The sequence below is a fragment of the Drosophila nasuta genome, chromosome 3 (genome assembly GCF_023558535.2).
Source record: "Drosophila nasuta strain 15112-1781.00 chromosome 3, ASM2355853v1, whole genome shotgun sequence".
Taxonomy (NCBI): domain Eukaryota; kingdom Metazoa; phylum Arthropoda; class Insecta; order Diptera; family Drosophilidae; genus Drosophila; species Drosophila nasuta.
This window is the reverse complement of record NC_083457.1, coordinates 35573803-35601750: the sequence shown is the minus strand read 5'-3', so window position 1 is coordinate 35601750 and position 27948 is coordinate 35573803. Positions and strand designations below refer to the sequence as shown.

General features: G+C 37.6%; 2 protein-coding genes across 4 annotated transcripts; one reads left to right on the top strand and one right to left on the bottom strand.

Moving 5' to 3' along the window:
* Positions 1 to 16: 16 nt before the first annotated feature.
* Positions 17 to 9963, top strand: LOC132788205 (uncharacterized). The gene is made up of 12 exons (XM_060795536.1): positions 17 to 675; positions 1429 to 5318; positions 5591 to 6241; positions 6306 to 6631; positions 6705 to 6952; positions 7013 to 7067; positions 7135 to 7319; positions 7383 to 7870; positions 7932 to 8088; positions 8162 to 8368; positions 8432 to 9724; positions 9847 to 9963. Exons 1-11 carry the CDS (start codon positions 279 to 281, stop codon positions 8932 to 8934), a joined length of 7107 nt encoding a protein of 2368 aa, XP_060651519.1. The 5' UTR covers positions 17 to 278; the 3' UTR covers positions 8935 to 9724; positions 9847 to 9963.
* On the bottom strand, positions 9729 to 27708 carry LOC132788361 (facilitated trehalose transporter Tret1). 3 transcript variants are annotated; one of them, XM_060795729.1, is made up of 5 exons: positions 27347 to 27708; positions 20849 to 20891; positions 11598 to 12215; positions 11283 to 11534; positions 9729 to 11219 (listed from the first exon to the last, which is right to left on the bottom strand). In XM_060795729.1, exons 3-5 carry the CDS (start codon positions 12189 to 12191, stop codon positions 10644 to 10646), a joined length of 1422 nt encoding a protein of 473 aa, XP_060651712.1. In that variant the 5' UTR covers positions 12192 to 12215; positions 20849 to 20891; positions 27347 to 27708; the 3' UTR covers positions 9729 to 10643. The 3 variants fall into 3 exon arrangements, with proteins under 3 accessions (XP_060651712.1, XP_060651710.1, XP_060651711.1); XM_060795727.1 differs by lacking the exons at positions 20849 to 20891; positions 27347 to 27708 and adding an exon at positions 16426 to 17167; XM_060795728.1 differs by lacking the exons at positions 20849 to 20891; positions 27347 to 27708 and adding an exon at positions 16477 to 17167.
* Between the last annotated feature and the right edge of the window lie 240 nt (positions 27709 to 27948).

Here is a 27948-nt window from a genome sequence, read left to right as displayed (position 1 = left end):
TCGAGGCATCGACCTATCGAGCTGCACATGCTTCAGTCATTTGTATTTCGTACAAAAAAATGGTTAAAAAATTTAAAACTCTTGATTATCACAAAATAAGCGTGTATGAGAAAAACAAGTGGTTTTCAAAAAGTGTACAATTTTAAAATTTCGTTGTGATTGAAAAAGTGTCGTTAAGAAAATAGAAAGAAATACTTAAGTACGCATGTAAATTGTGAAAATTATTAACATTTTGCTGCGTAATTGTTGCTGACTACCAGTTGAACCAACCAATTGAAATGGATAAAGATAGTTTTAAAGTACCGCACGGAGTGGTCAATTCAAACCACGCTAGAAACGACCAACCAAAAGACAACAGCAACAATATTGCGATGCCCTCGCAGTCGCCGTCGTCGTCAACGCAGGCGTCGCCTTCGACACAGCCTAAAAGAATTATCAATAAAATTCCATTGGATTTCACAAAATTAAAACAGGCTGGCTTAGACAGAAAGCTGGCAGAAGCATTGAGCAAACAGCAAAATTTGTCAGCGGTAAAGAAAATTGCATCAGCAACAACAACGTTGTCGCCGTCGCCAAGCTCTGCTTCCGTCACTGCCGCTGCCTCTGCTACAACACCAACAGCGACGGCGACAGCATCCTCAATACAAAAGCAAAAGCAACGTGATCGCCCACCTGGTAATTTTAATAAATTATTAGTTTTGTAATTGCATTTAAAAACAATTCTTGAAATTTTCTAAAAAATTTACTTAAAAAAATATGTATTTATGTTGCTATTTTGGCAATCGAATTTAGGAAATAGTTTGTGGCGGTGCTCGTTGAGTCCGCACACATTTTTGATGGTTAAGAATAAACTCACCCTGGGTTTGATTTTGACATCATCGTTCTTAAATATGTGCGAAACTTTTTTTTGTTTATTGGAAAGTTTTAAAGCGTAGGAATTTATTTTTTAAATTACATAAGATTTTATATGGGATCTGTGTATAAAATATTTATTTTTAAATTTCATATTATTCATTTATTATTCTTAATGATTTGAAAAAACACTTTTTTTAAAATTATTTTTGTATAAAAAAAAAATGACAGTAAAAATTAATATTTAATAATACGCTAAATGACTTTATATGGCGTATTATATTTTTTTTTTGGACTCCAGTATCGTGTAATAGTTACAAGAGTCACCCTCGACACGATGTTGTGGCCTCTTTCGATGGTGTAGTATGATAATGTGCGGGGTATGATGTTACGACAAAACAGTGGTCTAGAGTTCAATTCACAGTAGAGGTTAGGTTGCAATTTATGAAAACAAATTATTTGCGCTACTTAAAAATGTTAGTTTTTTAATTGCCTCTATTTAATTTAATTTAGTAGATTTCTAAAAATTATATATTTTAAAAATTAAAAAAATTAACAATTTTTATATGATTTTAGCTGTTTTGCCTACTAGAAAGAAGCAAACGTCGAATTTAGTTGCTGTGGACGAACAATCGTTGCAGATAAAAGCGATGATTAAAAATAAAATACTTAATAAGATGACTAAAAATCATGAAGCAAACACAACAACAACCACGACAACGACACCAGCAACTCCGGAAGTTAACACGAACGCAGCAAGGAGTTTTACTTCGCCTATCGCAAAAGCGGATGTGACAGCGCGTCCTAAGCTGCTGCTCAACTTGGTTAATCAATTGCCCAAGCATCGGGCAATGTGCGGTGTCAGTCGACAGGCACGTCAACAGCCAACACCAACCACATCTCAACCAATGACATCGTTATCACCATCGCCATCCACACCACAGCCTAAGCAACAACAGCCAGTTTCTCCGCCAGTTCCAACTTCGAAGCCATTGATTGTGCTGGAGAACAAGGTGTTAGCGCCCAACGAAAAAATCGATCTCAATGATCTGCGACTGTCCAAAGGAGCGCCTATTGCGCTGCCGCCAAAGGTCGTGAATGCCCCGGAATCGGATAGTGTCAAGAGTGCGCCGCGCATTTTGCAATTGCCTGGCTCGGGTGCCAAGAAGGTCATCTTAAATGCCCATAAGCTGAAAATGTCGCGTGAGCAAATCTCTCAATTGGCCAAGCAGATTAGCAAACAGGCGGAACAACATCCAGTTGCCAAGCCCAAAGCAGATGCACCTCCAACTCCTCCAAGCATTCTACAAGACATCCCTGCAGCGATAGAGCAACAGACGTCGCTGATATCGCCAGTCGTCGAAGAAACTAAAGATAAGAGGAGGGCTAGGCCTTCGTTAAATGCGCAACCTTCATCAGATGCAGCTCCAATTTCAAGCATTATTCAAGACATCCCTCCACCCTTAGAGCTGCAGACATCGATGATATCACCAGTCGTTGAAGAAACTCCAGCTAAGAGGAAAGACAAGCCCTTATTAGATCCACCACCTATGCCATCACCATCACTCTCCGCCGTGGATTTTATTGCACAGCTAAAGGCAAGCAACTCCATCAACTACATGGATCTATCAGCCGAGGAGATGAGCATGAATGCTTTGTTTATGGGTTGCGAAACTCCCACTTCTTCAGCAACTCCAGAACCATCGTTTGTAAAAGCTCTGAAGTCACCATTTATACCAACGCCTGCTTCAACTCCTGAACCAAGTTCAACACCCACATTTCCATCAACTTCTGCATCAATTCTTGAAACGATTCCCGCACCTAGTTCTCCTGTTCTTTCATCCTCTTCTGCCACGATTTCTGAGGCATGCAATGCCGAGGATGAACTGCCGATTGGCAAGATTTTGCAAATGGATGACATGGATATTCTGCATGCAACAATGAATGTGAATGATAATGAACCGAATGTATTGTGCATTAGTCCAAATGCAATTAAACTGCAAACAAGTCTGTTGATTGCAGAGCCAATTATGGAGACAGATACCACAGTCTTAGAAAGCCAGAGCAGTTTGTCAACTACTTCAACAGAGGTGGTAACAACGCCTCAAGAGGAGCCCAAGAAGGTGGAGGAAATGCCAACAACTCCAGTTGAGAATAAAGAGGAAAAACCAACAAATACGCGGCTGCCTTTTAGATCCAAAAAGGGCAAAATAAATTTGGTGCAGCGTAATAAAAAAGCTAGTGTTGCAAAAAATACCAATATTAAACAAGCTGTAAAAAAGGATGAGGAGGAGACTGCTGCAGCCGACGGAACAGAGATGGAGATTAATGTTAATTTTTCCGAGAAAATGGAGGAGGAGGTAAAAAGTGTAGGAAAACATAATAACAACATATTCGAAGAAGAAAATGAAGAAATTGCGCATAAGAAAAGAAAAACTAATATTCAAAATGCTAATGAAAGCGAAGTAATTGTTAAAAATAATATTGAAAAAGCTAATGAAAGCGAAGTAATTGTAAATAATGTAGTTAAAGTTAATGAGAAGAAAATTACAGAAGTTGTAGAGGACCAAAGAGTAGAAAACACCGAAATTAATATTGAACCAACTTCTGAAACCAGAAAAAACGAAGAAGTTGTTGAGCCTAACGAAAAATTGGCAAATAACGAAATAAATCAAGTTAATTTAAATTCAACCATGGAAAGTAATGAAGGTGCAGAGGAAACAAATGCAGAATGTTTAGAAAAAGCAGAGGAAAAGGAACCGAATACAACGCTGATCTCACCAAAGAAGGAGCTTAATAATTCTGTTCAAACGACTGAAGAAACGCCTTTAAATGTCAACAGGGAAAAGAATCTATCGCAGCTATATCATCCACCCAAAATGACAAGGTCTAAGCAAAAGTTAAACAACACTGATGTCAACAAAAGCGAGGAAAACCCAACATCATCCTTGTCTCTTATGGAGGTGCTTTCCCAAGAGGAACCACAGCCTCAGGGAGAACCGCAGTTGCCATTTCGTCAAGAAGCCGTAAATTCAGCGAGCGTCGAAAAAGCGCCAACGGAAGCCAAGGGTATTCAAAATTTGTTGAAACACTTGGCAGCCGAAAATGTTGTGCCTCTAAATAAAGAGAGTAAGGATAACAAGGAGACCAAGTCTGAGGAGCCGGCCAAAGCGCCCAGAAAGAAGCTGTTGAAAACAAGACCCGTGTTGAATGCGAAAAGAGCATCCAAGGTTGTGCCATCAAAGACAGAAGCGTTGCATCCGCGAAAGAGAGCTTTGCTAGTGGAAAATAAAACGAATGGAGCGCATCGAACATCAAGTACGAGCGATGATGAGAATATCATGTTTCATGGTTTCGATGTAGAAGCTGGCACCAGTAAAAGTGTGTCGAGTTTAAGGCATACTGGAACGGATATTAGTGACGATGCCACGCCCGATTACGATGAGACGGAGGAGGATCCGCAGCCAGAGTGCGAATCGGTGGCCAAGAGACCAAGGACTGACCCGGCACCAGCCGAGAAGCAGCTTGAGGCAATCCCCGAGCAGATTGACAAGGAAAAGGCTGAAGAAATCCCAGAGCAGATCGACAAGAAGGTGAGCCAAACCTCTGAGCACCTTGATAGCGAAAATGTTGAATCAATATCAGAACAGATCGAAGAGGAGGAGAGACAAAAGACCACAGATCAGCTTAATAGAGATACGATTGAAATTATAACAGAGCACATTGAAAAGGACAAGGATGAAACAAGCATAGAGCAAAATGATGAGATCAAACAAAAAGTATTTGACGAGCAAAACCACAAAGATTCAGAGGAGATGAATAACTCGGAAGCTACAGCAATTTCTGAACCCATTGACAAGGAAGAGATTGAAGTAATTCAAGAACCAATAGAGGACAGAGGGCTTACAGCAAAACGAAACCATCCAGTCAACAAGAAAAAACTGAAGGATACACATGAGATTGCTAAGGCAGAAGTTGAAGCAGTTCTCGATTCAATAGAAGCAATTACAGAGCCGATCGACGAGAATAAGCATAAAAAAGAACCAAAGCCGACCAAGCGGAAATCTAAGAAATCTGTTAAAGATCAATTGAATAATGAAGCGATAGAAACAATCACACAGCCCGTTGATCAATCTCAACCAATTTCAGAGGAACAAGTCCCTAAGCAGATAGATAAAGAAGTGCCGCAAGCAATCCCAGAGCTTAACGAACTTCAAACAATCTCAGAGCCAAATAAGCCTAAGCTAAAAGTTGTTGCAAAACAGAATAACAAGAGAAAGCAGAAGAAAACAGAGAAGAAACACGATCAAACTCTGGAAGTAGACAATCAGGTTCAACAAATCCCAGAAGCAGAAAAATCTGAAGGCAGACTTGATAAAAAACGATACGGAAGAGCCCAAAGCAAGCGAACCACCAGAAGTAATCTCAGAACCAGAAAAAAGCAAGCGGAAAGTAAGCCGAAAGTCTAAGGAAAAAGAAAAGCTTGAAGAGGAAAAACCAAGCACTTCAGGTGAGAAGCAATCAGAGCTAGCTGAGACCCTAGTTGTCGAGCCAGCAGTCGCGAAAAACAGACGCCGTCAGCGATCAAAAGTGCCAGAGTCTAGCCAAATGGAATGTGTACAAAATAAGACTGAAGCAATAGAAGCTGCAGCGCCTGCCACAAAAAAGCGCAAGCGGCAGAGTCAAGATGTTAGAAAGTCGACGGATTCCACGGAAGATGCAACAAAAGCTGAAGTAGAAGATGTGCCACTGGCAAAGCGAGCACGCAGAGGACGCCCAGCAAGAGTCACTCCAGTGTCCACGAACGCTGAGTTTCCAACTCCTACCGGACGTGGCCGTAAAAAGCAAAACAGTTGCAGCAGAAGCTACAACTGAGGGTCACACAGAATCCAAGCCGGATATTGTGTCCTCCACACCCATTAAAGCAGAGACAACGAAGCGAAATCGTCGTTCAAACATCGCTACACCTGCAGTTTCTACAGATTCGGAAAACGTGGAATCGGATTGCACAGCTATTCTTTCAGTTACGACAGTCAACTCCACACCGGAATGTGCACCTAAGAAAAGAGGTCGTAGGCCAAAGTTGTTTGACATTTCAGCGCTTGACCAAACTCCAAAGACTGAGGGAATAAGAGAAAATTATGCCGAAGGGCTAACGTTCAAATTCGAAGGTCCAGATTACTGGCCAAAATCAGTGGACATAAATTTACGCCTCTTTCTCATACGCAACCGTGAGCAGCTGGAGACCGACGAAGATCTACGAGAGGATGGTCGTGGTGAGGGACCAGTACAGTGTGGACTGTGCTTTGTGCGTTGTGAGAAGGACCAATGGAAGACTCATCTCTCCGAACACTATGGCGTTGGTTGGCCCATTGACGCTAAGCCATATGTGAGTAATAATTTGTTGTTGATATTTGTGCGAATATACAAATGAATGTAATTCTATTTTACAGTACGTCACGCGGAGTCTTATGCTGGCTCCGATGATGAGCTATGCCAAGAGTGGACGTCGGCTAACTTGTCGCCTCTGTGGTCGAACGTTGGCTTCTGGTCTGGGCATGTTGTTGCATCTGGAGGGCTGTGGCGCCGTACATCAACGTGTTCAATGCGATATCTGCAATAATTTCTACGCCACAACGTTCATCACCACCCATATGCGCCATTGCCAAATTCGTCAGGTAAAAATGGAACCAGAAGCTGCCACGGATACAACAACAGCTGATGAGAGCACTCCGGTATTCAGTAACGCGGGTCGCGCAAAGCGCAAGTCAACCATCAAGTAAGTCATAGCAAATAATTATATTTTATAATTCTTTGAAATTAAGTGAATAATCACAATTATTTATAATCAGAGCTGAAACAAAGCTGCAGAAAATGGCAGCGCAACTGGGAGATGAGCAAAAGCGACAGAAGGGAGCTGATTTTGAAAACGATTCCTCGGATTACGATATGAACGTCGATAAGGAATCATCGGAAGAATATGAGTCTGAAGGTGTAGACTCCAATGAGGAAGATGATCAAGCTAATTCAAAAGGGGAAGATTACGTAAAAGGCAAGAAATCCCGCGACGTTGGATTAGCTGCAAATTCCTCACGCATTTGTGAGTCAAATAATCTACGCAAATTAAATGAATTTACATAAAATATAATAAATATTACAGCTGATCATAATATCCTGAAGTCGGAAGGCGATTTAGCTGTGCGATGGAAATATTTGTAAGTCAAATAATCAATTATTCTAAAAATTATGTTTTTATCAATTAATTGATCTTTCTTTAATTAGCATTGCCAAAAACTATTCCAACAATCCGCTGTATGCCAGTTTATTGCCCTATTATGAACAACTGTCTCATGCCGAGGCCATCAAACTGCTGCCCTCCAGGGAGTCGTCATCAATGCGCTATGCCTACGGCCATAAGGTTCATGACTGGCTGCGACTAGCGCCCTTGGAGGCTTTTAATAAGGAAGGCAAGTGTAATATTGAAGCACTTAATGAACACTTCATTTAATTAATTATATTTCTCATTGCAGATGAATTTGTGTGTCATTTGGGCAAGCCTATTAAAAAGCTCGCCTGGGTTCCCTTGCCCCCGTCCGTTGAAACGCAATATTTGTTGTGCTCTCAGCGTCCAAAGATGCTTAGCTTTACGCGACAGTTTAAGGACAAACAGCAGGATGATCTGCTGTTGTTGATGGAGTGCAAAGTGGCTGCGAGTGACAAACGGAAAGAATGGCCTCTGCAAATTCGTCTGCACTATGGCATACGTGTTCAGGAAACAGTAAACAGCTTCGAATTTATGCCAAGTGGTGGTTACGATGAGTCCACTAATCGATTGGGTCTTTTAGCCGTAGGCAGTTCAGCAGGTGTGGTCATTTATGCGCTGCCGTTGCTGTTGACTAAGAGTAAGACTGTTCGTCAGGATGAAAGTCCAGTAATTGTATTGGAGCCAGGCATCACATTAAGCCTTGATATAAATAATCCTGTGCGGGATCCTTGTAGCGTAATATCCTGGTCTCAAGTATGTCAAATTATGTTTAAAGCTTTGTCAAACTATTGACATAATTTTCTTTAATTTGTAGGCATCTGGCCACAAGCTGCTGGTGACTGGATATGCTAGCGGAAACGTTGCCTTCTGGAATATGGACGATGTGGACGGTCTCAATTGCATTGAGCAGAATAACCAACGGCACTTACTGCCAGCACACTACTTTTATTTCGGCGAACGCAGCATACAAAGTAAGTATAAATAATAATAAGATTGTTATTTACTATTGGCTTATTCATCAATTTTTTTTGTAACCCTCTTTAGACTTGGAACTGCATTATGATACAAAAGGCGCACGGTGGCTGGCTGTTGGCACCGCTGTGCGTAAATACTGCGTCTATGACATTGCCAATTGGTCTCATCCCTTAGCAATACTTGGGGATATGATTATCAACTTGTTTCTGGGCAGCATGATCTGGTCTCCCTTGTGGAGTTCCTTAATCATTGGCTGCTCTCAGTTGACGAGAGCTCGTAAGTGTTTCTATCGTTCATCCAAACTGTCAAAATTTCTAATAATAATTTCATTGTGCTTAGAATTTCCCCGTTTGATTTCCATAAATCCTTTGGAGATGATTATCTCTCGTCAAAAGACTCTGGATGTGATGATGAACACCATTCGCGATATGCATTTCAACTATGATCAAAATATGGTCGCATCGATCTCGGACAACGGAGATCTTGCTTTTATCCAAGCTAATGAGTTTTCATCGGACTCTGCTTTAAGAAAACGAAAAAAGAAAAATCCTTTCATCGCCTGCGAGGCGAACTTTCTGGGTGATGATGTGGAGCCAAAGCACGTGAGCCCGGAAGTATTTCAAAGAGATTATGGTCTTCTGCTTAGACCAATCAGATGTGGAGTGGAAAGGGACAAGGCTTCCAGTTACCAAGACCCGAAGCGAGAGCCCAGTTTTAGTATGCGAAATATGATTCGATCTAATTCGGTGCGTTGGAACTGGAATAGTTCAGCAACGAACTGGGTAGCTGTCGGAGCTGAGCATGGACTGTTGCGGATCGTAAGATACAAAACGGACAATTAAGTCTAGGTCGTTAAAATTAATATTGAGATTTTTGTTTACACTAATTAAGAATGTTGATTGCTTTCTAAGATTATATAAAAATTTATTTGAATATAATTAAATAATTTATTAGAACTCGTTATATAATACAAATAAGAAAATACATGTTATTGTAAATATAAAATATACTATGTATTTAAATTAGTATAAAAATTATATGGAATATATTTTTAAAATACAAAATATTTATTACCTTTATACAAATAAAATTTGAACACAAAAACACAGTTCTCTATTCTATTTCATTCAATTGAGTTTTTAGCGTATTTTTCAAAACTTACCTCACTTGAATAATGTTTTCGATCATGTTAGCTCTGTTAAGTATATCAATATAACACTCAACTAATATTGTTAGTGAGTTGTTAAAAGTGTTCCTCAGGTTGTTTCAAAATTATATAATACCAAATTCATATTCAATTTTGTTTTCTAAGCGGCTTCACAATGAATTGCAGCCAGCAAACGAATCAGCTTGAAGATTATAATAGGCGTGTGGCCAGTTTGATTGAGCGCATGGAGCGGCTAGAGGCGTCATTAAATACTCTTTCATTGGTTACGCTTCACAAACGGAAGCCGCTGGTCATCGATGGAGTACCGAATGAGAATTCAGAAAATAAGCAAACGACCAATCAAGATGATGAAGAAGACGTCTTTGAAGAGTGTGAAGATAAGATGATAACCGACGATGTAGAGAAACTTGAGGACGCAAATAAAACCTTTGGAGATCAATTTTAATGTTACCCAAAAGACAATGGTAATAAAAGATTTGTTTTCAAGTTTATTTACAACATACATATATTAATATATTTTTCTCACTACATATTTAACTGCATCGCGTGTGATGTACATATATGTTACATACATTTGATTTTTTAGATAGAATTTACGTTGATATTTTAAAAAAATTGGATGCAGATTATTGTAACAATGATATAACGCATGTAACTTTTGAGCTGTTGTGTGATGCGAGTAAACAGCGATTGTGTGATTGAATATGTTTAATTTTTTGTTTGTTTGTTCCATTAAAAATTATAAAAATCGTTTCGACAATAAATATGCATGGCTTACAAATAAAACAGACGCTAAAATGCTTAATGTAAATACAATTTATATATTAAAAAAACTGAATGTTTCGAATTACGCACAACAGACAGTTATTGAACCGACAGTAATTCATTTTGATCTATATAAATACACACAAAGCATTTGAATATTTGCTATAAATACCATTTAAAAAGGATTGTTCCAATTTTCAGATTTGAGTATGCATATATTATAGTACGTGTTAGTATGTATGTGTGTGTATATATATAGCACTTACTGTTATAATTCTATTGTCTTTTGTATGGCCGCGTGAAGTTAGCAAGAAACGGAAATAAAATAAAACACAATGGCGGTTAAAATGTGTGTGTGTGTGTTGTGTTGTGTGTGTGGTTGAGCTAACAGTGCGTTAACAGTAACTTAACAGAGCCCTAACATATACATATATTATATATATCTGTCTATTATGCACTTGACCTTCAGTCTTCATTCTTGCAAACTCTCCCATTCCCTTCATTCTCTTCCATTCTGTCTATCTGTCTGCTTTGCTGTGCTCATATTGAAAACGGAACTTTACCTGCACTTAACATAACGTAAAATGTAAAAATCATTTAACTGAAAGCAAAGCTCGTTCACTTTTTGCTCTGCACGCCATTCGATTGCTCCACTACACTGCGATTGCCGGCGAGCTCCTGCTGAATCTCGTTCAGACTCTTGCCCTTCGTCTCGGGTACAATGAAGAAGACAAAGACGATGCCGACAACGGTGAGGCCAGCGAACAGCCAGAAGGTGCCGCCTGTGCCCAATCCATCGGTAAGATTCTTGAATGTCTTCGTGATGATGAAGGCCAGCACCCAATTGGTAGTGCCTGCAATGGAGCCAGCGAATCCCTTGATATCGGTGGCAAATAGTTCACCCATCATCAGCCATGGTACCGGGCCGAAGCCAATGGAGAACATGATAATGAAGACGCACAAGCTGGTCACTGGCAACCAGCCAAGATTCTCCACTTGAGCCTCATCCTGGTCCTTCAAAAAGAAGTACACACCGATGGCAGTGGTGGAAAGAGCCATCACAATGCCCGAGGCGAGCAGCAGAATGCGACGTCCCAGCTTGTCCACAACCAGGGTGGAGACAAAAGTGGCCACCACCTGCATCACACCAATCAAAATGGTCGACATACTCTCATTGATGCCAGTCTTTGCTGCCTGTAAATGAATAAAACTAAATTAAACACCGAAAGCCATTATTGATTTTGATGGAATGCCTACCGTAAAGATGCCAGCGGAGTAGAAAATGACAGCGTTGATGCCGCTCACTTGCTGGAAGAACATGAGACCCAAGCTGATGCTCATGGCCTTGATGGTCACTGGACGGGTCAGGGCAGCCCAAATATTAACTTCCTGCTCACGAATCTCACGGTCAATCTGATGCAGTTCCTCCATCTCTGGGGCGTAGTCATACTCTTTGCCACGCAGCCATTGAATGGACTTGATGGCAGCCTCCGAGCGATTCTTTGAAACCTATACAGAAAATATTATTTATTAGTTTATCACTCAAACTTCAAGAGCTGTTGAGTTACTTACCAAATAGGTGGGCGACTCCGGCATGAAGAAGAAAATGATGCCAAAGATGATGGGCAGCAAGCCACAAACGATGCTCATCCAGAACACGTTAAGACCAGAGCCAACACCGTACACAAACAGAATGCCTATAGTGATCATCAACTGGAAGAAGCTTCCCAGCGTGCCGCGAATATCCTTCTGCGAGATTTCACCGGTGTACATGGGAGCCGTAACACAAAAGGCACCGCCAGCGATACCCAAAATGAAACGTGCAATGTACATCATGACCACATTCTGAGCCCAGATCAACAGCGCCCAGCCCAGAACGAAGGGCAGGACGAGCAACAGCATGGTCCACTTGCGTCCAATGAAATTGATGAGGAAACCAATTGGAATGCAGACAACGGCAGCACCCAGAGTCATGAAGGCGCCAACCCACGAAAATTGCTCATCGTTAACATCAAAGCTATAGGCATCTCCATCGGTGATCTCCTTCTCTGAGGGCGATGTCCAGCCGAGCAAAGTACCAGCGGCAAAGGCGCCACCAGCTGCTGCCAAGGCTGCCACATATTGTGGCAGTGTTCTCGACTTGTTCTCCGTGGACGTGTGCACCATGTTGCCCAATAGATTCTCCTGATCCTGTCGAACGAATAATAACGAAGCACAAAATATACGTTAACCAATGGTGACTTCAAGTGTGTAACTATTATAGTATTTGGTGTGTGAACACGGTTGGAGTGCCTGACTAACTACCTGACTCTGTTGATGGCGATGTATTATCAAATCAATCGAATCGCCGTTGGGCAATAAGCCTCATGATTATGCCCCTCACCCGGCGATTAGAAGCTTTATGACGCTGCGATAGTGTTAGCCCGACTTTTTTTTTCGCCAAGTTGTTTGAGACAAATTTTCCACACTACCCCCAGCTGTCAAAATGTTGAGAAGTAAACAGAAGGACAGGCTCGTGGTATATAAGACCCCGGCTTACTGATAACACGCAAAAGGAACGTGCGAACATTCAGAGGTATTACCTACTTGCTGATAGCTCTTCCAGATAAATAACAAGTAGTGATTTCCTCAATTCGCTGGGTGCAGCAGTTTGATTTCCGACTGCGAGAGTTAATTTTGAGGCTATTAAACCATAATTAGCAACAAGTGCACAAAATATTGGGCATTGGAATGCTGAAAGATTACTTTCAATTGGAGAATATATTTATGGATGTGTAGATAGTCTAATCTTTCTTTATCAAGGGGGCAAACTAACTAAGTATATAACTTGAACGAAAGTGCTAGATTATTAGAGAACCACTTAATCTTACAGTACTGTTAACACTACTTAAGTGGCTGTTCAAGCTGTTTAACAGTGGCACTTTGTTAAGGGGTAAATGATTGAGAAAAACAGAACCGAACTATATATGATCGTGAACTCTTAACATAACATTATTAATACTCTGTATATATTATGTTATTCCCTGTTAACTAAACTTGAACAATGTTACTTTGTTAAATAAATTAAGTGGCAAGCTCATTAAGAAAAAGCAGAACTGAACTATGAACACACCGATTCATTTTTATTCTAACAAATAATTTGTTATTACATTATGATGATCGAGAATACGAAAAACCAAACTCTTAACACAATATAGGATATCATTAATATTTTAAGAAAACCACTCTTAACACTCTGGAATTGTTGTGTTATCAACTTAAGATTAACTTGAGATCTTTGGCTGTTAACGGACCTTTAAGATCTGAACTCTAAACGCATCATATCAATTAAATTTCCGACTGTTAACACTCTTTAAGTATTCTGCTGTTACCTTAACATTAATTTGGGTGCTTTGTATATCCTTAGCGAATCCACGAATAATTTAAATAAAGGCAACATTTGCCACTTGCTTGCGCTGCTGAACTAAACAAAACTAAACTTCGAATAAATAGAACGCCCTCAAAATGAATGGGTTTGCATTATATTATTGCGAACTTATTAATATATATTACATATACGATATGGGTGTGCTGAAGCGCTGCCAATTAAACATTTGCCAGCCTTGGCCCTGGCACGCTTCCTGGCCATAAATTACATTGCTATCGATGAAAGGTACTACATATGTTATCGCGTGCCCAATCGATATGCCAAATACTGAGGGTATTATCTGTGTGTACCTGGCCATAATTCTGCCAATTAATAAACGATAATTCAGTATCAAACGTCAATGGACTTGTAGTCAATGAAAGCTCCGGCAAAAGCTTTACCTAATTCTTTTTATTGCCTCTAATGCGACCTAGTAAAATTAAGTATACGTAGATTATATTTATGACTGCTACCTGAGTTGCAGTTTTAAATTGAAATTTGCATGTAATGGTTGATTGAAAAGTTGATTATGTAAATATAGGCATGAAAGCTCAACATGATTTCAATTATTTCTGCGATTTTTCGTATTACTAAATTAAGTATACGCTGTTGACCATTTTAAATAAGTAACTTGTTGAGTGAAGGACTGATAATTGTTTATTTAAGATTTAAGATAATATTTAATTTAATGACAATCCATTTTCATAGTACACATTTCATATTTTCATAGTCTGCAGTCATCATCGTTAAACGTCTAGTTTACTTTGCTCCTCTCTGCTAGTTGTCGTTTCCTTTAGCCATTTACTTTATCGTATTTGCCGCCCACTAAAAGTATGTGGTTTAATCTCTGCTGCAATCCCATAAATATAATACATCCACATGCTCGTACACTATACATCCAATCACAGCCCACGTCAGTGTGGAACGCAATATTCATTTCCGCATATGGCAAATGCTGGCCGAGAGTTGCAACCGCAAAGAGACGCGCCCACGCGCCTGCTACAGTTGCATTAGCTTTCGCTGTTCTTGTTATTGTTGTTGTTGTTGCTGTTGCTCTTAACGTGACTGGGGACACACCTCCGACGCGGCTGTTAACCAAAGTCGGGGTCTGAAATCGATATTTTGCTATGCTGTGTTGGCTTATGTGGTCAGAGTGCTCTCAACTATATTTAGATTAACGTTGGCAGTTAACCGGCCCAATAACTTGTTGTTGTTGGCTCCTACGCAACTACGCCTAAGTATTCTCTCTCTCGCTTCGAGCCGGGTCAACATGATAGCCGAATGTCATTGCCATAGCTTAGTCCTTGTGTCTCAAGTTCGTTTCAATGTCACCTAAGGGAATACGCAGAATAAAACTTAACTGCATTTTTATTCCCCAAAGAAGATTATTTCCTGAGTTTTCAACTGAATTTAATTTAAATGCTCGTTAGCTGTAAAATTCCCGGCTACCTGAATAAATTAGTAATGAACATAAAATTTTATGATGCAAATGCATAACACGTTTACACATGTGAATTTTTATCCAATAAAAATTCCTCGCGTATTTTCTGGATATTCAGAACAAGTTTATTTCTTAATTAAGAAATATCCCATATAAGAAAAATACCCGCAATGTTTTAGGAAATAGTTTAAAAATACTTTATGCTATTATTAGATCAGTTGAAATGAAATGCATATACTATATATATTATTTATTTATGCTCAGCTAGTAAATCTTTATGTATACCCAAGTTTGTGCTATACTTAGACAGCGCGAGTGTCGCAATTGTCGCTTCATTTGGTGCTCAATCAATTGAATCATTTCAATCAGAGTGACAAATAAATATATTCATTTCAAAACTTAAGCTACAATTTAAATAATTATTAGATAACAATATCCACTAATCAATGATCATTATATGGGAAACTTTGCCTAATGCTCATAATGTTGCTGAATATCATTAACGTCAATTTGTTAACCATATTTGCTCTAAGTCTTTGTGGTTTCGTTCGACATATACGAGTATGTCAGCATTTTTTCATATCTATATTTTTGATTTTTTTTTTTTTTTTTTTGAGGGCTTATCAGTTAATTGGATAGGGGTACAAGTATACGAAAAAACTTTCTATTTTCGATCAATTTTTATGGTTTTTAATTTTTTCTTCGCTTGTGTGTTTTTTAAGTTGGACAAGGTCGCAAGATGCCGCAGACATGATAAACAAAAATCATTCATTAATAACAAAACGAAACTACTTTCAAATGCTTTTCTGCAGAAAGCACCGATATGATAAGCGGCCTTATCGCTAGAGCTGGTCCCCAATGAGGGGGCGTATAGATCACAAGCACGTGAGTCAGTAGCAGTGAAAATAATAATATTTTGTTTGCTTAATTTACAAAAATAAGAGAGCAACAGCTATACACGAAAGTAAAAAAAACCTAAATGTAATTTAATTATTTCAAACATGTTCCGGACAATGCATTCAATGAAATGACTGTTGAATATTTTTGTTTTTGTTTTATGCGTTCGCTTTGAATCACATCCGTAATGCGGATTATGGTTGGGCGCGTTTCCGAACACATGAACTTCATATGCTCAAATATAGAGGTATTTCCTTATGGGAAGAATTCGAATCTGTTTTGACGTAATTGTTGGTAAATTGAGTTGTTTTTTGGAAGATTTTTCAGTACAAAATTTATTTTTCAGATCGACTGTAGTTCTCTCTACTCTGACTTCTATGATAGCATTATTAGCTTTCCCCTTTCTGAGATAGCATACTGAGTAAATATTTATGATATTTCCGGCAAGCTAACTGGACAGAAATTCACTTCGCATAACGCTAATTAGACAACTCCAGTTTGTTTTTTCGTTCTTTCTTTGTCAAGGTCAAACATAGACAAAGTCGGCAAATACATTTCGAAAAGGGGAGAGTTACTTAAATTATGTTAATATGGGGTTTTAGTACCAGCACCAGTTAGCAAAAAGTTTGGTAAATATATGCGATATGGCTCATTACTTGCGGACTGGCATTGGCACTTTCAGTGGCATTAGCTTTGACTATTTTTACCGCTTGCCGGGAGCCATATTTGGCACCGTTTGTCTCGTTCGTCTCCAGCAGGTGGGAGCTCTCCTCGTTCTGGGCCTCGGCCTTTTTATTGGCCTCATCGCCGCTGGAATTGCTATAGGATGCCGTTGACATATTGTCAGATATATGTATTTGTTTCACGAGATATAGATTGTAGTTTATAGCTGCGAGACGCACTAATTGATTGCTTAAACACAATTTGAAAGCTCGTCTTTTCTTTTTGATGTGTATTATGTCACTTGTGGATATGTTTGGTATTCAATGCGTTTGCTTTTGTTTCAGTTTGTTTAATTTGTGAAGCACGTCGTTTTGTTTGCGATTATTTCTTTTTTTTTTTGGGTTTCGCAATTGCCAAGATTGTTGAATAATAGGCGAGAAGTTCGAATGTCCTTTGGCCGTGCCCGAACAGACGTTTGTCCTTTAAATGCGTTGCCCACCCACGTCGCAAATGTCGAGTATACTTTTAGGCGCATGCGCGATGCTTGGCAAACATGTTGCTGTCTACTATTAACTGCACTTCGTTTGTCCCTTGGCCAAGACACACACGCAGCTCACACGCAATGTTCTACACACAGACTGACAGACACTCGATGAATGTATCTCAGACGTTTGAAACGAAAAAAACGTATCTGTATATCTCTTATTTTTTAACCGCACGCAGCGACTGTTGGCTCGCAAATGACGCGCCAAATCATAAAACCAGCAACGCCGGGCTCTACACTGGATAATGGACTCTCACTCAGACGTTCGCTCGCTCTCTTTGCTCTCTCTCTTCTTTGCTGTGTGTGTGTGTCGCGCTCTCTTTGTGCCGCTCTCTCGCTGGTCCACCAAGCGGTGGGGTGGCCACTGAGGCTATTGACTTGCAACAAACTGGAATTGTAAGCGCCTTTGATTTTTGTTCTTCGTTTTCTTTTCGCTTTCTTATTTTGCATCAGCAACAGACAGTTGTTGTTCTTGTTGTTGTTCCTGTTGTTGTTGTTGTTGTTGTTGTTGTTGTTAAGTGCAGTCTGCAGTTGCATTCACTTTGAGTTTCAAGGCGAGCGACGACTTCGCCGCTTTTGCGAGCACGAACATGCAGAAGGCTAACGATCCTCACTTCTGCTCACTTCCATGTGACCTCAATTGCGTTACAATGCATGTAAATGTATGCCTGATTGTAAAGTTCTTGCATATACACAACCATATAAATTCTGCATTTACCCAAAAACATACAGAATGCAAAACTAACTGGGAGCAATTCGAGCTGCATAAATCAATTGCTAAAATGTTGACCAATTAAGAACCCTTTAACTATGTATAGAGTTATTGGAGTGTTAAAACTTTACTTAAAGGCATGTATAATTTATTCATAAATAATGAATGGCAGCTGGAAAGTTTTCGAATAAAGTTCTCAATTGAAGTGATGAGACCATTTTATCTTATTAGTATTCAAACAAATTATTGGAGCGTGTTACATTAATATCAAGTATAATTTATTCTTCAAAAGTTGAGTAATTATTTTTAGTTAGAAATTTAAAGGAAATATTCATTATTAAGTTAAAAATATATTATAAAACTTTGGGTTATAAAGAGTAAGTTTATTAAATGTTTAACAATCAATGTCCCATTTACAAATGTCATTTCAGGGTTAATACACTATTTTATTTACAATATATTTCCAGAAATTCTTTGTTCGATTCGCTTACACAAAGAACCTGTTAAATATATTTACAGATTTAATTACGCAAATTAATTTTCCCCGCTGACATTTGTTATGTATTTCATTTCAATGCTCCAGATTCAGTGCGAAGCAAAGAAAGCTAAATGATTAAAATTGCCCATAATCTAGATGCATTATAGATAGATATATCTATAGATGCATACACACATGTGGGGACAGTGTAAATATATGCATTTCCATATACAAAAACGTGTACACAGCACAACTCCAGCAAGCTATTTACATTGTTTGCATTCGATACGAAAAATGCACGAGTCCGATGAGAGAATGAGAATTTTCTTTTATGTACTTTACGATAAAGACGCATTCATTCTTGTCTACTCAGTATCTGGGGGAAATATCTGTTTGTGTTTTTCTTATGCATCGATGCATGTATTCAATGCATCACGTTTGTCTTCCTGATATACGAGAAAACCTAACATAACATATGTATATTCCATAATGAAAATGAGGTACTCAGTCAATGAGTGCATGGAGGCACAATTCGTTGAGTATTTGAGCAAGCACATATGAGTGTCAGTCTGTGTAAATTTATTGAAATTCTTGTTCCACATAGTCAACAACTAGTTGGATGGCCAATAGCGACTATGAGATATGCTTTTCATAAATGAAAAACTGTTAAAAAATATTTTTTTTTGTTAATAATTAATGACAATAAAATACTTTCTAATAAAAATAAATTTGTTTACTGCAAGTATTCTTATCTGTATCTAGCCCATGACTTTCCAAACCTTTACAGGGTATAATAGGCAAATGAATAAACATGACAATGCTATAAACAAATGTTACGACTGTACGCGTCAACTGTGGCTTAGGAAATGAGCTCATTATGCACGCATATCACACAAACAAATAGCAGCAAAACAAAAACTATTAAACAAACTTTCGATTATATAAAAAAATGTTATCTATTTACCATAGGTAGATAATCGTTGTGTATGGAAATGCAAGTAGGCATTCTATAATGGTTCTTTACAGTAATAAATTATAAACTACTAAAATCTGAATATTTGTTTTCACAATTTAACCAATTTTTGTAAAGATAACATTTTATTTCAATTTAGGTAATCAAATTTAGTTGAATACAAATTTCAAGAAAATAAATAAATAATAAAATATTATTCATTGCGATTTCTATTATTGGTATACAGTATTATTTTCAAATCCTAAGAATCTCTACTACTTTAAATTACTATGTTAATTTCAAAATTTATTTTGCCGATGTATAACCATAAACCCATTTTCTTAGATTGACCAATAAAACATTAATTTCCTTTTAAAGATCTATTCTTTTCCATATCTGAGTTCATTAAACTGAAGTTTCACTGTACAACTTTAACAAAGTGTTTAACTGGCTCGCTTTTAAGTATGACGTAGTTAATGCATGCGCAGTGAAAGTGAGTACGCGTTGTATCTTGTATCTACATCTGTTAAAACCGCAGCAAGCTGGGACTGAAATACAACCAAACATTTGGCACGCTTCACGGTTGGATCAGGCGCGCAGAGCGCCTAAAAGCATGCTAGCATACCAAGTGTGTAGAGTATAGCTGTTTCTGTTTTTATGTATCCGTAGCTGTATCTGTATCTGGTGGTATGTACCTATGGGGCATGACCAGAGCACGCAATGGTGCACTCTTAGCATTGTGTGTGTATACTAATTACGGAGCACAGACGAACAGTTAGTGCTGAGCAAACGGCGAAACTCTCTAGAGCCCCCCCGCATCGCCAAGTGTTACGTAAAAAGCTCATTAGGCTGAATGTGTGTGTGTGAGCGGTGCAGAGCGGTGCGGTGAACTACGTCAATGCCAGCGACGTCATGCGAAATGTATCTCACAGATACATTTACATTTCAGCATGTATTTCGGTTTGCGGTGCGTGTGACGTCACAAGAGCCAAGCCCCAAAACACTTGGCCAATCAGCAATCGCCGGCAGACGTGCCCCTCATCACATACACACACATACACACGTAAACGCTCTCGCATCGACACACATGCAGTTGCAGATATATTTATATTTGTACTCAGCACACATCATATATTTCAAGATTTGAGCTACAATTTCAGTGCCGTTTATCTACAATAGTTGCTGTTGTTGCCACACAAATCACGCGATTCTCCAACAGTTCAAGTGCAACTATGAGATTTTCGCTGATTTGTCATTATTTTATTTGGTTTGACCTACATTTGAACTTGCGATGTAACACGCGTCCATTTACTCGATAAATCGCATTTACTTTTTCTTTAGGCCGTCGGCTTTCGGATTACGGCTTAGCTTAAAAATCGATACGACGCCCTCGCCTGACTGAAGGTCAATGTATCTACGTGCAACATCGGCTGATGCGTCCTTGAGTATGAAAACGAAATGAATGTGAATGTGTGGAGGCAAGAACCAGAACAATAACAAGACATTCGCTTGGCTGCCAAAAACTTTTAGAAACTGTCACAATTGCCGCATTGTAAACACACTAATTTGCTAGTCTATCTCTTTCTAAAGTTTCTCAACTTTTCATTTTCCAAATATAAATAAATATATAAATCCCGTTGTTAAAATGTATTTAAAATTATGCGCAAAAATTAATTCGATATAACAATAAAGTATTCAATGATTTCATATAGTAGTAAAGAATAAATTACCTTTGATTTAAATTGCAATTAAATCCCAAGTTCGACTAAGTTTCTGTAAATAAAACAATAAAATGCATTTGTTTATTAAATTTATTGATTTGAATTAAATCACGTTTATTGCGCCTTCAATTTATAACGGACAAAAGCACTCGTTGCAGTCAAAGCTTCTAAACAAGCTTTTCTACAGTTTGAATATCATGTCGTGCAATAGCTTATGCACTGCTACCAAAACTGTACACGAACGCGAGACAACAAGCGCTTCTAAAACTGTACTAGGCAAGCACTCGCACTAAACGTGTTGATTACTCAGTCAATTTTCGGCGTGTTTATTATTTAACAATTTAAATAAATAAAGCAACATATGTTTCAAATTTTATATAACACACGACGTTAATTTCATGTAAGAGTTATACATTTTTTTTCATTTCAATCTTCGGTTTAAGTGAAATTTCTGAAAATGAAATTATATATTCTAAAGCACATCTCAAGTGGATTTACATACTTATTTATTTGGGCGCACTTCCTGACTTAAGCCATAAAACTCATTTTACAATTTTCGGGCGTCAAATATCCTAAACAAATCTCAAGACCATATGTTCTTAAATATTAAAACCTATTGATTTTCCAGCATAGTACTTAAGTGCGTATTTAGACACTTGAGAATATAAGACGACGCTCACTAATCGAGAAGTGCGCTTATCAGCATAACCTAAACACAGCGCTAGTCTTATCTATATTTCAATACCACACGATGAATACAATGGCTGTATACATACATATATATGAGTGTTTATAGGATTGTTTAGCCATATATATTGCACCGAGCATCGATGAGTTATCGTTTTAGTTTTCCCGCGGCTTATCGCGATATTTCATATGGGTGTTATACCCGTAAATCGCTTTATGACCCCCCAGATATTATTCAGATATGGTGCGCTTATTTTCGGTTATTTATTGACTGCAGTGTTATTTGATTGACAGCCGGCAATATAAAATGTTGTATTATTCTATTTACCGAAATACACGCCCAAACTCATGGAATGATGCGGATATACAACAATAATACCACACGCGTCCGTTAACAAGTAGTTTCCTTATTAAATTCACACACAACAAGAAATAAATTAAATATTTGAATGAAGCGCCTGATAAAATCTAATAGTATTAGTGAAGCAACTACCTCGAGCATTTATTAGAGGCAATTGAGCGCACTTTTGTTTTATAAAAAGAAATCTTTACGACAACTGAGATAAGAAAATCAAGTACAACACTGAGATACTAAATGACATCATACATTACTATTATTTATCTGCTAATCAAATGCACCTAACTATACTTTATATATAACTAACTTTAATCACTGTTAAAACACTTAGTCATGGATGCTGAGAATTACAAAGAACTGAAGTTGTGGTTAAGATAGACTATCGATCGACATCAATGCTGAATCAGGCTTTCGTTCATGAACCGTTCAACCATGAGCTTTACTAACTACTTTGTAATTCTTAAGAAACTTTCAAGCAACCGCAAGTGTTCAAGTTCAAAGACTGTGACTCTAGGGTTATACACGTGCGATTAAACAAACAATGAAATTGGAATATTTCTTCATAATCTCAAGTAATTACAGTCAAACTCGCCTACAACAACTTTGGAATGTTTTAATTCAACATTGAGGAATTTTTGAAATTGTATTCGAGAATTATCTGTGAGTTCAACGGAATATTCACTCAAGTCCAAGTCTCAAGTCTCATACTATATATATGTTGTTATTCGAACACAGCACAGATTGACGCAAGGAAATGATGTCAATTGCCGGAGATAGGGACGAGCCCCAAATGGCTGCTCTATCATCAATTTGCAACAATTTGATTAGTGTGGCACACAGTCGGTCGTACGATTATCTGTGAAAGGTGAGTGGGCGACTTGCATGGCCATCGCTTGGCATTGGACAACATCGTGGACTTGTCGCCTCGACAGCGCGACAACAAAAGATCACCGCAGGGGTTATCAAAGACGCCAGTCCAGAGGCCCGCCGTAACGGCTGGGATCTCAATTAAATTGAATACAATACGATCGAGCACTTGGGTGGTTTTTCTGTCGTTGTCGCTTTCCTTTACGCGTTGCTCGTTGCGAATGCTGGGCCCCTAATGCAGGAAAAATGTTGTAAACTCTACCAATCGAACAAAGTACAGGCGAGTGCACGATGATAACAGCTAACAGTAGCCAATTGAACTGATAAGATTTGAGGCTGTTCCAAGTAACTCATTAAACCTTATACTAGACTATGTACACACATGCATTTTATTGCTTTCCCCTTTGACCACGCTAAGGATCTGTAATTAAATCAAGTGCCACACTTCAGTCGAGGGTTCTGCACTTCACTTGTAATCGAATTATGAAAAGAACTACAAATAAAAACCATGGCAACATACGATCTCATAGATAAGTAGTCACTTTATCATTGTTGATGGCACTTTGGTACAACTCTTATCTACATAATCAATAAATATGTTCCAATGAACGGTAATTAAACTGTTGTTTTTACAACTCTGCTGAGAGGGATACGCAAATAAATTAACGTAAAATATCGGGACAGCTTTATAACGTTTTCCGCTTGGAAACTTTTTTCGAAACCAGCTTAGTTTTCTTTTCTAGAACCGGTAATTGTTTTCAATGTATTTTTCGGTTTTTTCTATTCTATTTTGATGAGCAATAGTCAGTCACTGTTGTTGTTGACACCGCTTTATAAGTCTGATAGCAGTAATTGTTTTTACTCACAACTGTTACAATAATAATGTTGACTTATTGCGTGTTTCGAAACCTAGTTATTGACTAAGCTATAAAGCTATTGTAGACCTGGCGTGTTACTTATGGAAATTTTGACATTAATTAATATTTCCTAATCTTCACAGTTGTGCTGTAGTTTAGTGATAAGCTTTGTTTTCGCTGAGAACAAACATTGTTTAAATTAATTTCCATTGTTTTATTTGTATTATTTCAATTGCTTCCTCTTTTAAAAGTATTTTGAATAAAATCCTCAAATATCATTAATTTAATACGTGATTTTGTTCACTAAATCGAAACAGAACTTTTAATAAATTAAGCTCAAAAGCAACACGAAAATAAAGTAAACGAAAAACGTGTTTCGCAACAGATGCAATCGGATCGAGCCGTTATAAGTTCTTAACCTTAACGATAACTTCCTTGAGTCCCAAACCGAAACAGTTGTAAAAATAAACCACATAACGTATTGTGAGTAATTTTTGCCGCCTTTAGCTTGCTTTCTTTTAAAGATACAAAGTAACTTAGTATTTTTAGGTTAATTACGTTAATGATTTTACATTTTAAATTAAAAATTCAGTCAACTTCTCGACAACTGGCATTCGTGTGATGTCGATTTCATATCCTATTAACCTTTCCAAAATGCCAATATTATCAAGTACAATGCACGATTTCCGTTTCAAATAGTTGCTTAAATGTATAATTAATGTAAACTTCTAGTTCTAAGACAATAAAAACAAACGTTACTGCAGCTGTTCAAATTAAACATGGCACCTAATGTTTATTTAACAACAATTAAGCTACATTTATTATGGCGGTAAATGAAAAGAAAATAAAATCTGAAATTCTATTTAAAAAATATATTAAATGGTAAGTTATTATGTTGTACAGTGTTTGCTCGGAAATCTGAATATTTTCTGGGCAAAATTTGGCACGGAGAACATTGTTTTTTGTTGCGTCAGTGTATATGTTGATTGTACTCAGATCGGTATACTATATCACATGGATAACATCGATACTATGCGCAAAAAAATAATATAGAATATATACAGTCTATATCTCATCACGTTCAAGAATTGTTTGATATATTTTTTAGAAATAATCTACAAAGAGTTTGCGGTTTTTTATTAGTATCTAAAGATAGATTTAACCACTTGTATTTAATAGTAATTAAGAGATATGTCGAGAACTAAAAAGTACAACGTTGACACGTGACTTTTAAGCAGTTTAATTCAATAATAATATCATACGATTCGTTTCGAGTGTTGTTAAGACTTTGTTTACATTCATACGTAACAACAGAAACAAACAAAATTGTTGAAATAAGTGCAAAAATATTATTAAGCGAATTTGTGATGCTTGCGACAGAAAGTAAAAAAACAATAATACATACATATGTATTATGCAAAACGCTGAACAGTTCCAAAAGATAATCTCTCGCACTCTCTACGTACGCATTCATTCAGCTGTTGAGTTATTTTGTCTAGATGTCTACTTAGTATATATTTAATTTTAATTCAAAAAATTTTCCATACGCAATGCGTGGGCGTTGAATACGTGATACGCCCTCAAATTTTTCTTGTGAACGTCACAAAGACATTTTTCTTTTTTGCACTATTTATCATGCGGCTTTTCGAATACATAAATATTAATTTATATATTTTTTGCATACATTTTTGAACTTGATTTTCAACTAATAAATACTTTTAAATTCTTGTGACTTGTTGTGCCTTCTAAAATATTTTCACCTCAGGCAGAACAGTTTCATTTTCTTTTCCGCCTTTGCTTTTGTTGTCGTTGAATCAAAATGCAATCGGAAATTTTCAATTAGCCAGGTTCAATGCGAGTCAACTTGGCCGTAACTGTAACTGTAGCTGGGCCAACTTGTTTACAAATTGGCTGTGAAAAAAGACCCAATAGTCGCTTGACGTCATCTAGCTGTGGATGGAACTGCCACAGCCACGCCTGCCACGCCTTTTTTACGCCTCAAAAAACGACACTCACCTGTCATTTGCATAGTGCACACGTGATGCGGGGATGTTAACTTGTGCCGTTACATGTTTTTCCCGATTTTTCATTCCCCCGGGGCACAATAATAATAATAATGATTCCAGCAATTTGTTATTTTTCACAAAATGCAAATTATCAGACGCCAGGTAGCATCCATCATTAGAAAATCTATCATATTTCCTACTAAGCCTATTGTGGGTGCATCGCTTCGTAAATTGCAATCATTCATTTAAGTCTGTGTTAATTAACATTTGGTTTGTTTACGCCGTGCTTTTTTGCTACACCCTTTGCACATTTCACAGACGGCGGGTTGAGCAACTAAAAACAAATATACTTTGATATTAATAAGTAATTTCTTAATCAACATGTTGATTTAACTAAAAGTGTGTGAACATATCTGTATATAGGGTACTTCCTCGTTGATCAGTCTAGTTTAAAGCAGTATAACTACTTGTTGCAATTGCGTAGCTGTATTTCAGGGGAATTCTCTTTTCTCCCGTAGTAGTTAATGATTTTCCCTGGAAGATTTTGCTCATAGGGAGTACGTCAGTAATTGCACGTAGATGCAAAAGCATTGACAAACTGATTTAGTACCTATCAGCAAATTTAGCGAATTCATTTGAAAAACTTCATTAATCTTGATTGTGGCATTCATAAAATTTATAAACCTTATCAGGCAATATCAGAACGCAATCCCGACCACAAAATATAGTGCATTAAACAGGAAATCCCTAAGTACGTGATTGTTTTTCAAATATTAGAAAGTCGCATGTTTGAAAATAAAATGAACTAAAGTCAGCGTAACGTGTCAAGCAAAATAATTATCTCCAAACTGGGGATTTTTTTTTGTGGTTGAGGTTGAGAGTCTGTAATGTTTCACATTAACTGTCTACGGGAAGAAATTCTATTTAATTTTACCTATTCGTGTGGGAAACCAATGCGTATTTTTGCATTTGTCACCGGGGAATATTTATTATGCTTATTGCAGATATGAATCAATTTGTTTTGCATAATGTTGACAACTGGCACGTTCCAATGTCTCGCAAATTTCAAGCTGAAGTCAGCAATTTTTTTAAGCTTGGACCATTAATGTAACACGCCACTAGTTGATATAGTTCTGTTGTAGTGAGCATGATTAGGAACTGTTCAAACTTGGGATATAAACACTCCAACCACATAAACATATTTATATGAATTTGTGATAGCAATAATAGCGCTATATTTAAAAGTAGAACAATTAACTTCCTGAGCAATTATTCTTATCGCTGGATTATTGTATTATAATATCCCAGATTTATTTATTTTATATTTGAGTAATAAAATTCTAATGAATTGAATATGTACCACTCATTTATTTGAATGAAAGTACGCACACTTTAATTTTAATTGTTATAAAGCAATCGTAAGCATTTACTATAATTAATATTTTTAGTTTCTTTTAATATAATTACACTACTTTCATTCTACGCGTAAATTAAAAGCTACCAAAAAATTATTTCTGTTTTAATTTAAATTTTCTTTTGAGTTCTTTTAATCGGATGTAAATAATTTTATAATTGTTCTCAGCTCATTATTTTTACTGTCTGCCTTTTGTGCGCATTAAACTAGTAATTTCTCTTTAAATTTCAGAAACAGCACAAAACGGATGCCGAATTGATTGTCCGTTATAATTGCAGCAGTGCTTTTCAAACTGTACAGATACCGGCAAAAACTTACCCAAAGATGGCAAAAACAACAATCACGTGTTTTCTTTTTGCTTTCGAAGGCTTTTTCGGTCTTCACAGCTTCCAGCAGCACTTTGAACTTGAATTGTCCTTAATAGGGGGGAGGGCAGATGGTATTTGTGCTTTCGAAAGCGCGCGTAATTTTATTAAAATATACGAAAGTACAAAATAACCAACAGAGAGGCACAGAGACAAAATTACAGTTTAATACACTTGATTTTTTTTTTACAGAAACATTTGGTCTCCCCGAGAGAACACAAGTACACCTAAATTATGGACATGGACATGGGGGAAAAACGAAATCTTTTCAGCTCGTCGCTCTTGTTAGTTACCGCGCGCGACGAATTCGCTAAAACAACTGATATCGTTGATATGACGGGCCTCCGTTGTTGGGTAAGTAGCTCGACAGAATTTCACGATGAGGCGACTGCGCACAGTGTCACGAGTGCCAGCAAAAACATCTATAAATAAAACGTTTTTCACAGCAGTCTGTCTAACAAACTGTAATATATTATTAACAACTGAGAATAATAATGCGTATTGTGAAAAACATGATGAATGAAGTGCGTGCAAAACATGTGTTTATTTCTTTAA

Bases quoted from the DNA above. Each gene is read 5' to 3' on its own strand.
- LOC132788205 (XM_060795536.1), top strand. From the start codon at position 279: ATGGATAAAGATAGTTTTAAAGTACCGCACGGAGTGGTCAATTCAAAC. The intron at 7,068-7,134 runs GTAAGTCAAATA...TTCTTTAATTAG, and splicing joins GCTGTGCGATGGAAATATTT to CATTGCCAAAAACTATTCCA. The intron at 7,871-7,931 runs GTATGTCAAATT...TTTAATTTGTAG, and splicing joins GCGTAATATCCTGGTCTCAA to GCATCTGGCCACAAGCTGCT.
- LOC132788361 (XM_060795727.1), bottom strand. From the start codon at position 16,608: ATGTCAACGGCATCCTATAGCAATTCCAGCGGCGATGAGGCCAATAAA. The intron at 11,535-11,597 runs GTAAGTAACTCA...TTTTCTGTATAG, and splicing joins CGGAGTCGCCCACCTATTTG to GTTTCAAAGAATCGCTCGGA. The intron at 11,220-11,282 runs GTAGGCATTCCA...ATTCATTTACAG, and splicing joins ACTCCGCTGGCATCTTTACG to GCAGCAAAGACTGGCATCAA.